This window comes from Vulpes lagopus, chromosome 23, assembly GCF_018345385.1.
Source record: "Vulpes lagopus strain Blue_001 chromosome 23, ASM1834538v1, whole genome shotgun sequence".
Taxonomy (NCBI): domain Eukaryota; kingdom Metazoa; phylum Chordata; class Mammalia; order Carnivora; family Canidae; genus Vulpes; species Vulpes lagopus.
In genome coordinates, this window is record NC_054846.1 from 26,205,100 (window position 1) to 26,219,163 (window position 14,064).

Consider the following 14,064-nt stretch of genomic DNA (forward strand, 5'->3'; position numbering starts at 1 on the left):
TACCTGGATAAAGGGAAGTAATGAAAATGGTCATTGCAGATAAAGACATCAAGCAACTGAGAGGCTAAGGTTTTGGATGACTCATTCACATAAATATGGTTATCTTACTAAGAGTGTCAACAGAAGAAGAGCTTAAATTTATAACTAAGAATTCCAATAATTAATGAATAAGAGCAATATCATAACTAGGAAAGATCAGAGAAATGAACCTCAAAAGACAAAGACTTTAGTTGGAAAAGGGATTACTAATATTCTGGACGAGGCAATAGAAAGACAAAGACAACATCCACCTATTTCCTGGTGCTGAGGTACGTAGGATATAAAGGAAAAAAATATCCATACCACGGAAGAAGGCTACAGAGAATGTGGCATCTTTTGGAAATCACCCAATATCAGATAAGGCAAGGACATAAACATTCCAAGAACAAGTTGATAAAATAGAGTTTCCTGACCACAGAGGAGGAAATCTAGAGAGTAAGACAGAAAAAAATGGGAATGAGAGAAGAAGACTTGAGATCAGAAATGACAAATGACAGTGTACTAAGTAGTAACGGCCTGAGAATCTAAAAGGTAACAAATGACCAGGAGACGGAATTCTGCAGTAACTACCATAAAGATAGTGCTGTGGAGCACAGTTTGATCATCAGGGAAAGCTTCTGGAAGTTCCCTTAGACTTCCTTCAGTGTAAGTAATATTTACGAAACAGTAAATCTCTGAGGTTTCCCTTAGTGTTAAGCCTGTGTTCTGTGCATGCACAGGTTTATAAATGCACAGGAAACAGGAAAAAAGCTTGGAAACATTCACTCAACTGTTCACCACAATGACCTCTGTTGAAGAATTTAGAATTTAGGAGAAAGGGAAGGGCAGGTGAAAAGAATTTTTACTTCTTTTTAAATGAAAAAACTGTATTTGTTATATTTTAAGATTTTAAGTAATCTCTATACCCGACATGGGGCTCGAACTTATAACCCCAAGATCATGAGTCACATGCTCTATGGACTGAGCCAGCCAGACACCCCTATTTTTGTGATATTTAAAACAAATTGTAAAGTACCTGTTGCTGCTCCTAAGGTTTTGTGGTGATTTTTTTTTTAATGTGTGCATCCTACTTAAAATTTCTTAAAAATCAGGGCACCTGGATGGCTCAGTTAAGTGTCTGATTCTTGATCCCAACTCAGGTCTTGATCTCAAGAGTCATGAGTTCAAGTCCCACAAGGGTGTAGAGTTTATTTTTTTTTTTTTTTTTTTTTTTTTTTTTTTTTTTTTTTTTTTTTTTTTTTTTTTTTAATTTTTTTTTTTTTTTTTTTTATTTATTTATGATAGTCAGAGAGAGAGAGAGAGAGAGGCAGAGACACAGGCGGAGGGAGAAGCAGGCTCCATGCACCGGGAGCCCGATGTGGGATTCGATCCCGGGTCTCCAGGATCGCGCCCTGGGCCAAAGGCAGGCGCCAAACCGCTGCGCCACCCAGGGATCCCTGTAGAGTTTATTTTTTAAAAACGAAAGAAAGTAAAAGAAACATACACAATAAAAATAAAACGCTGCTAGCTTTACAAAGAAAGGTGAAGAGACCAAATGACCAACTGATCTGCAAATATCCTACTGACACAATATGATAGTTAAATGCTAAGTATTAATTCCACATTTCAGAAAAAATGTAAACATCTTGACTACGGGCACAAGAGGGAGCAATTTAGCCTTGAATGAGGCTTATACCTGTAATTCAGAGAAACTTATTTACAGAAAAATTGCCTTTAATCAGAGAAAATTAACCTCATCCTACTTTCATGTGTAACTCATCCTGACAGCAATTAAACATTTAATAGAATCAAAGAAATCTTGGGAAAGACAGAAAAAACAGACAGCCTTTGGAGAAAGCTTCCATACTTTAGAAACTCAGCATAAAAATAACAGTGTCAACAGTTTAAAACATGAACTCTTCACAATTCCTTTATACCCCCCAAAATAAATAAAGGGTTGAACACCCAAAAGGAAACTGGGTTACTAAAAATGTATGGGCATAAATACTTAAGAACTTAATTTTTTTTTAATTTTACCAAATACCATACTAAGAACAAAACTTCTGCAGAAATCACAGTTTTAATGAAGTTTATAAACTTTATTTACACTTTCAAAAGAAAAACAAGGTTTTGTACTACAATTAAATGGCAAAAATTCAGTGTTCCTATAAAGTAGAAGTGTGCTCCAGAGATTAAAATTTATCTTTAGAAATTGATTTTAAATTTTAAAAAACTATATTTAGGGAAGTACCTACTCTTTAGTGGATATACTAAAACAGAATCCAAAAACATTAATGAATTAAATATGAATGCTAAGATTATAACAGGACTACTTAAGCAAAATTCAAGAAGCACAAATTAGAAGACACAAAAATTCATTGATTTAACTATATCAGAATTAAAAATTTCTGTTCAAGATATCCAGGACAAAGTTAATAGAAACAAATAAAAAGATGTTTATATAGTCTAAAACCAACAAGGCCTAATATCTAAAATATAAAAGAAACTCCTAAAGAGCAATGAGTAAAAGATGAAAATCTCAATGGAAAAACAAATGACACAAAGAAATTTTAAAATGGAAACCTGGGTGATCCCTGGGTGGCTCAGTGGTTTAGCGCCTGCCTTTGGCCCAGGACGTGATCCTGGAGTCCCGGGATCAAGTCCCACGTCGGGTTCCCTGCATGGAGCCTGCTTCTTCCTCTGCCTATGTCTCTGCCTCTCTCTCTCTGTGTCCCTCATGAATAAATAAATAAAATCTAAAAAAAATATAAATAAATAAAAATAAAAAGGAAACCTGTGATGCCTGGGTGGCTCAGCAGTTGAGCACCTGGCTTCAGCCCAGAGCATGATCCTGGAGCCCCAGGATCGAGTCCCACATCAGCCTCCCTGCATGGCGCCTGCTTGTGTCTCTGCCTCTCTTTTTCTCTCTGTCTCTCATGAATAAATAAATAAATATATCTTTAAATAAAAACAAAAAAAGGTTGAAAATAGAGCTACCTTCAACCCAGCAATTGCACTCCTGGGTATTTACCCCAAAGATACAAATGTAATGGTCCCAAGGAGCACATGCACACCAATGTTTATAGCAGCAATGTCCACAATAGCTGAACTATGGAAAGAGCCCAGATGTCCTCTAACAGATGAACAGAACTAAAGGATATTATGCTAAGTGAAATAAGTCAATCAGAGAAAGACAATTATCATATGATCTTACTCATGTGGAATTTAAGAAACAAAACAGATCATAGAGGAAGAGAGGGAAAAATAAAACAAAATGCAATCAGAGATGGAGACAAACCATAAGAGACTCTTACTCATAGGAAATAAACGGAAGGTCACTGGAGGGGGGAGAGGAGGGGACAGGGTAACTGGGGTGATGGACATTAAGGAGGGCATGTGATGTAATGAGCACTGGGTGTTACATAAGAATCACTGATATCTACCTCTGAAACCAATTATATACTATATGTTAATTAATTGAATTTAAATACAATTTTAAAATTTTTTTCTCACTGCTATAAAAGTTCAACCCAGGGTCAGCCTGGGTGGCTCAGCGGTTTAGCGCTGCCTTCGGCCCAGGGTGTGATCTTGGAGACCTGGGATCGAGTCCCATGTTGGGCTCCCTGCTTGGAGCCTGCTTCTCCCTCTGCCTGTGTCTCTGCCTCTCTTTCTCTCTGTATCTCTCATGAATAAATAAATAAAATCTTAAAAAAAAAAAAAGTTCAACCCAGCTTTGCTGGGGCAGCAGAGTTGGAGACAATCTATGTATCTATTAGCTAGGGAAATGAATAATGATAAAATGTGCTGGATGTATCCCATGTAAGGCAGCCATCAGGTGTAACAAGATGTGCAGCCAGCAAGGATAAATCTTAAAAACAGTATCAAGAGGGATCCCTGGGTGGCGCAACGGTTTGGCGCCTGCCTTTGGCCCAGGGCGCGATCCTGGAGACCCGGGATCGAATCCCACATCAGGCTCCCGGTGCATGGAGCCTGCTTCTTCCTCAGCCTGTGTCTCTGCCTCTCTCTCTCTCTCTCTCTGTGACTATCATAAATAAATTAAAAAAAAAAAAAAAAAAAAAAAAAAACAGTATCAAGAGAGTTAAGAAACAATAAAATAATTAATACTATAACATTTATGCAAATTTACAATATCTGCCCAAATGTTTTACAAGAAAACATAAATATATTGGAAGGAACACCCATGGGGAGGTGTGATATTGTGGTATTATTTGGTCTTCATCACTATTCCTGGCACACTGCTATAAAACCCTTGTAATTTCCCAAATAAGAGCCATAGGGGCACTTTTTACAATATTTAATTTTGTTTCCAGTTCCTGAAATATTTCTGGAGCTATAAAAGTTAAATTATTATTATAAAAAGCTTCTTTTAACCACACTTGAGTTTATGTTAATCAAGTTATTTTTGGAAAGCCTTGATATAAGCTAAGGATGGGGACTGTTGCCATACAGACAGTTGGAACTTTCAGCCCCATGCCCCAAAGCTCTCAGACCTTTAGGGAGGGAAGTGAGGCTAAAGACTGAATTCAATCACCAAGGGTCAATGATTCAATCAGTTTTTGTAATGAAGCCTCTCAAAACCAGGGTACAGAGAGCTTCCGGGATGAAGATGTGGAGACAGTGGTACATTAGAGAGGGCATGGAAGCTCTGCACCCCTTCCCATATACTTTGCGTTATGCACCTCTTCCATTTGGCTGTTACTGAGTTATATCCTTTTATAATAAATCAGTAATGTAGTAAGTAAAATGTTTTCCTGAGAAAGCCACTCTAGCAAATAAATCAAATCCAAGGAGAGCAAACCTCCAATCTATAGCCATTTGGTCAGATGCATAGGTAACAACCTGGACTTGTGATTGGTTATCTGAAGGGTGGGAGGGGGAGCAGGAGAGCAGTCTTTCAAGACTGCACCCTTACACTGTGGGCTCCATCACTATCTCCATATACACAGTGTCAGAATTGAACTAAATTGTAGGATACCCAGCTAGTCTTGAAGAAAGAATTACAGGATGTATGGAAAACCTACACATCTATTGTCAAGAATGAAGCAGTGCTGTAGTTGGGGACAGGAGACACAATGGAAAAGTGTGTTTTTCCTTAGGGGGGAAAGGAAAATGAGAATAAGAAATTCTTAAAAGGAAACATACACAGGAGGAAGTTAAGGCTTATGCAAACCCAATATGATACTAGCTGTTAACTAAGGAATGATTAACCTAATCCTTTGTATGTGAGATCTCACAAAAGAACATGAGAGATATTAAGCTCACTAGGTACTAGACAACTGCTAGTATCTCAAAACAAAGCGGTTAAAAATCTATTGTGAGTGACTCCTGGGTGGCTCAGTGGTTGGGCGTCTGCCTTCTGCTCAGGGCATGATCCTGGGGTCCTGGGATCGAGTTCCACATCAGACTTCTCCCTCGCCTATGTCTCTGCCTCTCTCTGTGTCTCTCATAAACAAATAAATAAAATCTTAAAAAAAAAAAATCTGAGACCACAATTTATACTATGATTCCTGGATAATTATTAAGTTGTTGATCAATTTAAACTCTAAAATTGAAAACTCACCCCAATAATCTTCAGTGGTTTAAACTGAGGGCATATTTTCAATCTTTAAATTACTGTTATAAATATATTTTTTAAAGGAAATTCATCATAATATTCGAAGAAAAATCCATTTCTTCACACTAAAAGAACTTAAACCAATTTTTATCCTGAAACACCTTGGTGATCAACTTTGCAGTAGAATATGAGTGAGTGAATTTATAAGTATTAAAATAAATCATTAGCCCTAAGACTTGCATGGAACTGAATTCCAAAAAACCTCTCTAATTACAAAGAGAAAAAACCATGGAATCAGGCATACTTCTGACAAAAGTATGATTAACACCACTGACAAGAGCTGTGAAGTACAAACTAAAGCCCAAGTGAGTAAAACAGACGTGCCCTAGCCTCCATATTTCTAAACCTCTTACAGGCTTATTATTTATTACATCATTTTGTCATATCATAAAATCTCTTAACTGCTGATTATGTACTGTAATCAAAAAAGTTATTAACAACTAGAATTCAGGAACTAGCTTTAAATTCCCCTTGAAGTCACTAATGAATAGAGGCAACTGAAGACTGATATAGTTGTATAACTCTTCCCAGTGAATACCCTGAGAAGCCACCAGATTCACTAAGGTCAGCAGTACACCTGACAAATGTCCTAAATGCTCTTCTGCACAGTATGCCCTTCCCCATCATCTACCCAATACCCTCCCATCTTCCCTACTCTCCCATTCCTAGTCTGCCTGGCAAACTTCTATTATTCCTCCAAACTCCAGCTAAAATGTCATGTCATTCAGGAAGCCTGTCCTGTTCATCCTCTTCCCCCAGACATAACATTTCCTTTGCTATAACTTTGTACCACATACTATTTCTACCACTCAATTTATCACATATAATTTGTTTACATGCCTATCTGCTCTACTTGACTATGAATAAATTTCTTAGATGCATAGACTGGGGCCTTCTTTTTATGCCAACCTCCATAGTAGGCTCTCAAACATTTACTGAATACATCAATATCCAAAGCAAGAAAAGACAGTCATTAGATGGCAAATCAATCTATAAAGCCTATCAGCAGGAGCGTCTACCTGGCTGGCTGTAGACCATGGGACTCTTGATCTCAGGGTTGTCAGTTGGAGCCCCATACTGGGTATAAAGATTACTTAAAAAAATAAATAAAGCCTATCCTCAAAAACTCATTAGTTGCTATAGTCAACTCCCATTTTTTTCTCTTTCTTGGTGATTACATATAAGATAGACAAATTACTATAAAGATTTGTAAAGATAAGCAACTGATAGAATTACAGAAATGGAATTAATAGTTTAATACAAGATGCCAAATACATGGGAGAATCACCCAGTAGGAGAATCATTAATGGAGTTCCCAAAAACCTCCTTCTCCACAACACTCAACTAAAAGAAGAGCATTAAGTCTAATATTTCCTAAAAGGGAGGGATATAAGCTAAACAACTTTTGAAGATCCTTTTCAACTCCACAATCCCAGGGGCACCCAGCAGGCTCATTCGGTAGAGCATGCAATTCTTGATCTTAGAGTCGTGAGTTCAAACTCCACAATGGGTATAAAGCTTACTTAAAATCAACTCCATAATCCTCTCTAATTATTAAGATACAAGGGAACTAGCTTCAATCTAGTGATAACAAGTACCATCTGATAATAATATGAATTTATTGGGATCCCTGGGTGGCGCAGCGGTTTGGCGCCTGCCTTTGGCCCAGGGCGCGATCCTGGAGACCCGGGATCGAATCCCACGTCGGGCTCCCGGTGCATGGAGCCTGCTTCTCCCTCTGCCTGTGTCTCTGCCTCTCTCTCTATCTCTCTGTGACTATCATAAATAAATAAAAAAAAAATTTAAAAAAAAAAAAAAAAAGAATTTATTAGCCTGGTTAGCCAAGCCTCATTGTGACAGGCTCAGTACAAAATGAATTCCAAATGTAATCATGCCTGTGGTAAGCCGAATAACAGCCCCTAGAAGATGTTCACATCCCAAACCACAGAACTTATGTTACCTTACATAGCAAAAAAAGACTTTGCAGATGCAATTAAATTAAAGATTTGGGGATGAGATTATCCTAGATTACCCAAAGGCCCCAGAAGAGAGAGGCAAAAACGTGAGAATCAGAGAGAGAGATGTGATGACAGAAGCAAAGTTCAGAAACAGAGAAAAAGATCTGAAGATGCTATTATGTACTGCCAGCTTGAGAATGGAAGAAGGGACCATGAGTCTAGAAATGTAGGCCACCTCTAAAAGCTAGAGAATGTAAGGAGAAGGATTTTCCCTAGAGCCTCCAAAAGAACTCAGTCCTGCTGGGATCCCTGGGTGGCTCAGCGCTTTGGCACCTGCCTTCGGCCCAGGGAGTGATCCTGGAGTCCCAGGATGGAGTCCCACGTTGGGCTCCTTGCATGGAGCCTGCTTCTCCTTCTGCCGGTGTCCCTGCCTCTCTCTCTCTCTCTCTCTCTCTCTCTCATATAAATGGGTGAATAAAATCTTTAAAAAAAAAAAAAAAAAAAGGAACTCAGCCCTGCTAACACCTTGACTTTAACCCAGTAAGAACTACTCTGATTTCCCAAATTGTACAATAATCAATTTGTGTTGTTTTATGTCGCCAAATTTTTCATAATTTGTTACAGCAGCGATAGGAAACTATTATCATGCCTAAAGACTAACTCCTTAGGCAGCAACATATGTTAATCAAACTTACCATCTAAGAAAAAATGATCTCGAACAGCTTCTGCAGCTAAAACAGACTTCCCGCAACCTGCCATTCCATATATGACAACCCATCCTGGTTCACCACTTAGTTTGAATAGGTTCTGACGAATTGCATTCACCAGCTTCTTCCTGGTAACAAAAACAACCGGCCTCTGTGGCACTCCACCCTCACACAGGACTGTCTTCACTGAAATCCAAAAGACAACCAGTATGAACAAACAGAACTTTGAAATGGCTACTCAAGTCATACCATAAAATAACAAAAGAAAGCAAGGCTGAGGCTTTACCCTCAGAACTTCCAAGAGAAGAAAATGTGGCTAGCATACTAACTTCAATGTTCTTATTTCTCGGAACATAACAAAAACAAACATAAATTTTTCAAGATGACTACTAACAATGCAAGGCTCCATCTATATCTGCCCTTATACACTCTATTCCTCTCTGATTCTCCTATCTCTTTTTCTTATATTGAAAACTAGAAAGGAGGGTGTAAAGGAAAGAATATGGGACTCCTTTCAAGAACACAGATTTCTAAAGATTCTTATTCTTTCCTATGCATGCACTCAATAAACACAGAATTAGAGAAGAGCTTAAAGGCCTCAAAGCTGCCTTTTTAATCTCTAAAAATGCCCAGTAGACAGCTCACCGGGCAAGAAAAATGTGACAGTTAACACAGGTGCAAATAAAAACTTCAATTGGAAAACAAAACTAATTTCTTCACATGCATTTTCAGTGAACTAATCATAACCAACCTCTTCAACAGACTCCATTTACATTAAGACAAAACTACAGCTACATTGCTATCGTGACACCAAATGTTGTAGAAGACATGGATACAAACCATGTGAAGTTATTCCACCAACTGAATCTTTGCCACCGTTGGAAGAAGAGATGACAGGAATGCCACTATGGAGAAGGGCAGCAAGATCTTTATACCCTTCGTGTATCAGAGCATTGTAGAATGATATGTAGGAATAATTATCTTTTTTAAGTATTGTTTTAATTAGCAGAGCTGCTCGTTGCTGTTGAGTGGGCTAAAAAAAAATAAATTAGTATACCACAAAGAATATGTTTGCAACATAAACTAGTAGAGACCAGTGCAAGTTCTGAAATAAAATTAAATTTTTTAAACTCAAATAATTATATCGAATATTTTTAAATAAAAAGTAGAAAGAAAAAAGTTTTATAGCACAGACTTCCTCACAGGGCTTTACCTCATTTTTTACTTTTTCCTCCTCTGATATTGTTAAAACTCCGTCATTAATCATACGATCCATGATGTAGGACGTTTTGATGTCCTTTTCCAAGGCTTCTCTATATTGAAGCAAACAGTTTCGAGCTTTTGCATCCATCCTCCCTTGAATTTTTCTCTGTCAACCATGAGCTATGGGGAAAACATCAAAATATTTGTCAGGGCGATCAAGATATCAAAGGATGTGAGAGGCACCTGGATGGCTCAGTTGGTTAAGCATCTGCCTTCAACTCAGGTCATGATCCCAGGGCCCTGGGATCAAGCCCCACATCAGGCTCTCTGCTCAGTGGAGACCCTACTTCTCTCTCTTCCTCTGCTGCTCCCCTACTTGTGTACTCTCTGTCAAGTAAATAAAATCTTAAAAAAAAAATTTATTGGGATGCCTGAGTGGCTCAGCAGTTGAGCGCCTGCCTTTGGCTCAGGGTGTGATCCCAGATTCCCAGGTTGAGTCCATCGGGTTCCTTGCATGGAGCCTGCTTATCTCTCTGCCTGTGTCTCTGCCTCTCTCTCTGTGTCTCTCATGAATAAATAAATAAAATCTTAAAAAAAAAAAAAAAAAGAAAAGAAAAGAAAAGAAAAGAAAAGATGTGTAACCTCACTGGTAATTAAGAAATAAAGATTTTTTTGCAAAGATTTTTTAAAATGCACAAAACCCAATGCTTTCAAAGGTGTGACAAAGGTCCCTGCGAGGCTCAGTTGGTCAACTGTCTGCCTTTGGCTCAAGTCCTGATCCCAAGGTCCTGGGATCGAGTTCCACTCTGGGCTCACTGCTCTGCGGGGAGCCTGCTTCTCCCTCCCTCTCATTAATAAATAAATAAAATCTTAAAAAAAAAAAAAAGGGTGACAAAATGAGTTTTCATATGCACTACTTGAGAAGAGCACAAAACGTATGAAACTTTTCTGGAAGGCAATATACTAAAGATATAAAAGCATTTAAAGGGATTTCTCTAACCCAGAAATCCCACTTCTAGAAACTTACCTTAAGGAGACATTCACATATGTAGGCAAAAATATCCACAAAAAGAGTTAACAGGGGTACCCAGCTGGCTCAGTTAATAGAGCATGTGACTCTTGATCTCAGGGTCATGAGTTCAAACCCCACATTGGTCATGGAGTTTACTTTAACAAAACAAAACAAACAAAAAAAAATTAACAGAGAATGTTTAGGTGAGAAAAAAGATGAAAACAACCTAAATGCCCACCTTTCTGAGTATGGATTAAAAATTAGAATATGTATGTAAAATGGAATATTAGACAGCCATTTAAAATAAGACACATCTCAGGGCACCTGGGTGGGCTTAGTCGGTTAAGCATCTGCCTTCAGCTCAGGTCACAATCCTGGGGCCTTGGGATAAAGCCCAACGTCAGGCTTCCAGCTCAGTGGGGAGTCTGCTTCCACTTCTCCCTCTCCCCCTCCCCCTGTTCATGCTCTCTCTCAAATGAATAAATTAAAATCTTAAAAGAGCAACATCTCCATGTACTGACATGGAAAGATACTCCCTACAAACTGATTTTAAAAATTAGAAATACAATCCCAGATATAGCACAAAAAATGTGTTAATATCATACAAATACATAGGCAGATGTTAGGAAGTCTATTTCAACAAAATATACTTTTGGTTACTTCTAAGTAGCAAGATTTGGGTGTCTCCCCCTTTTCCTTTTTGTGCTTTTCTATACAGTCCTAATCTTTTCAATATATATTAGTATTCTTACAATTTAAAAAATTTTTAAAGATTTTTATAAATAGTGATCATACTGAAAATCTTAATGTTTAGAAACTTCTTGGTGTCTTTATCTAACATAGTACTAAACAGAGCACTGTTGGTATTGAGTATTATTAGGTGAGCATTTGCTCTGGCTCCTTATCTGTAAATACATTTCTCACATGCTTACTCCATTAGTGTTTGGGTTGAGCTGCTAAGTATGATAAAGCTACAGAAAATACCCACTGGTGGTCATTCTTTGGATTAAGTGGACACAAAGGGGCACCTGGGTGGCTCAGTCAGTTGAGCATCTGACTCTTGATTTTGGCTCAAGTCATAATCTCAAGGTCATGAGATAGGGCCCCATATCAGGCTCTGTGCTGAATGTAGAGCCTGCTTAAGATTCTCTCTCTCTCCAGGTGCCTGGATGACACAATTAAGCAACCAACTCAGGTCCTGATCTCAGGGTTGTTTGAGATCCAGCCCCAGGGCGCCAATGCCACATTCAGCAGAGTCTGCTTAAGTTTCTCTCTCCTTCTGCTCTTCTCCCAAAATGATCTGTCTCTGTCAAATAAATAAATAAGTCTTTAAAAAATAAAATAAAAAGATTCTTTTTTTTTTAAGATTTCATTTATTTATTCATGAGAGACACACAGAGAGAGAGAGGCAAAAACACAGGCAGAGGGAGAAGCAGGCTCCATGCAGGGAGCCCCGACATGGGACTTGATCCTAGGTCTCCAGGATCACACCCTGGGCTGAAGGCGGCGCTAAACCGCTGAGCCACCCAGGCTGCCCAAAGAGAGATTCTTGTCCTCCCTCTGCCCTTTTTTAGCTCTCTAAAAAATACATAAAAATAGGGGCACCTAGATGGCTCAGTCATTAAGGGTCTGCCTTCAGCCCAGGCCATGATCCCAGGATTCTGGGATCTAGCCCAATGATGAGCTCCCTGCTCAATGGGGAACCTGCTTCTCCTCCGTCTGCCTGCCACGCCCCCTGCTTTTGCTGTCTGTCAAATAAAGAAATAAAATCTTAAAAAACAAATAAAAATAATATTCTTTACAGCATAATACTCCAAGTTTCTACCAACGTTGTTTCCTTTTAACATTTTATTTATTTTTTTCGTGAGACAGAGACAGAGAGGGAGGCAGAGACACACACAGAGGGAGAAGCAGGCTCCCCATAAGACCTGACGCGGGACTCCATCCTACGACCCTGGGATCACCCCTGAGCCAAAGGCAGGCGCTAAACCACTGAGCCACCTAGGCACTCCTCTACCAACTTTATTTCAAATACAATGCAAATTTTTCCATAACATAAAACTCAGATCTGAGTATTTGCAGATTTTATTTTTTTTAAAGATTTTATTTATTTATTCATGAGAGACACAGAGACAGAGACAAAGAGAGAGGCAGAGACACAGGCAGAAGAAGCAGGCTAGAGGATCCCTGGGTGGTTCAGTGGTTTAGCGCCTGCCTTTGGCCCAGGGTGCGATCCTGGAGTCCCAGGATCGAGTCCCACGTCCAGCTCCCGGCATGGAGCCTGCTTCTCCCTCCTATTGTGTCTCTGCCTCCCTCTCTCTCTCTGTATGTATGTATGTATGAATAAATCAATCAATCAATCAATCAATCTTTTAAAAAAGAAGAAGAAGAAGAAAAAGAAGCAGGCTCCATGCAGGCAGCCTGACTTGGGACTCGATCCCAGTTCTCCAGGATCACGCCCTGGGCTGAAGGCGGCGCTAAACGGCAGAGCCACCTAGGCTGCTCTATTTGCAGATTTTTAAAACATTAACAGAACTCTACCCAATTTTTTCATTCAATAGACACTTTTTTAAAAGATTTTACTTCATTTCAGATAGGGACAGAGAGAGCACCAGCAGGAGGGAGAGGCAGAGGGAGAAGCAGACTCCCTGCTGAACAGAGGGGGGTGGGGCCCAACCCCTGCGGGGCTCCATCCAGGACCCTAGGATCAATAAACATTTGAGGGAAAAATAAAATAAAATAAAATAAACATTTGAAGGGCACCTGGGTGGTTCAGTTGGTTACGTGTCTGCCTTGGGCTCCAGTCATAGTCCTGGGGCCCCCTGGGGTTCCAGCCCTGCATGGGGCTTCCTGCTCAGTGGGGAGTCTGCTTCTCCCTCTGCCTCTCTGCAACTGCCCCTCCTCCTCTGTCTCTGTCTCTCTCATAAATAAATAAATAAAATCTTAAAAAAAAAAAAAGAAAGAAAGAAACATTTGGGCCCCTCATATGTACCAGGCCCCAAAGTCTACAGAGAAGATTAAATCATACCTCTGAAGAAATTCATAATCTAATAAAAAAATTTTAATGTAAAGAGAATATGTGATGCCCTTAGTGTAAAAATACAGATAAGCACAATTAATTTAGAGTGCACAGAAGAGGAGGGACCGTCATTAAGCTTCAACAATGAGGGTCGAGGGGGTGGCTCAGCTGTTGAGTGTCTGCCTTTGGCTCAGGGCATGATCTCAGGGTCTTGGGATCGAGTCCTGCCTCAGGCTCCCCTTGGGGAGCCTGCTTTTCCCTCTGCCTGTGTCTCTGCCTCTCTCTGTGTGTCTCTCATGAATAAATAAATCTTAAGAAAAAAAAGTTTCAACAATGACTATATATTTTTAAAGTGCCACAAATATAGCACCTGCAAACACAGTGAAATAGTGAAATGAGCACTTGCCTGTTATTTGTCAAGGTTCACCAAATGCTCAGTCCTAGTAGGAAATTGAATAAAAGAATAAGTTATGGTTAGAATCAAAGCTATGGTATTTTTTAAACGTTAATAA

At 39.2% G+C, this 14,064-nt stretch overlaps 1 protein-coding gene across 5 annotated transcripts in view; it reads right to left on the bottom strand.

The window, feature by feature from the left end:
- The window catches only part of APAF1 (apoptotic peptidase activating factor 1), an 85,515-nt gene that overhangs the window by 70,124 nt on the left and 1,327 nt on the right, over nt 1-14,064 (bottom strand). For 2 of the 5 annotated variants that reach the window (XM_041738302.1, XM_041738297.1), the window contains exons 1-5: nt 11,522-11,832; nt 10,549-10,688; nt 9,532-9,701; nt 9,159-9,351; nt 8,307-8,504 (exon numbers count right to left, since the gene is read on the bottom strand). In XM_041738302.1, coding sequence (XP_041594236.1) covers nt 8,307-8,504; nt 9,159-9,351; nt 9,532-9,669 — 529 coding nt within the window. In that variant the 5' untranslated portion in view covers nt 9,670-9,701; nt 10,549-10,688; nt 11,522-11,832. Of the gene's footprint in view, nt 1-8,306; nt 8,505-9,158; nt 9,352-9,531; nt 9,702-10,548; nt 10,689-11,521; nt 11,833-13,958; nt 13,993-14,064 lie in introns of those variants that run through there. The other 3 variants (XM_041738300.1, XM_041738301.1, XM_041738299.1) reach the window with 2 other exon arrangements.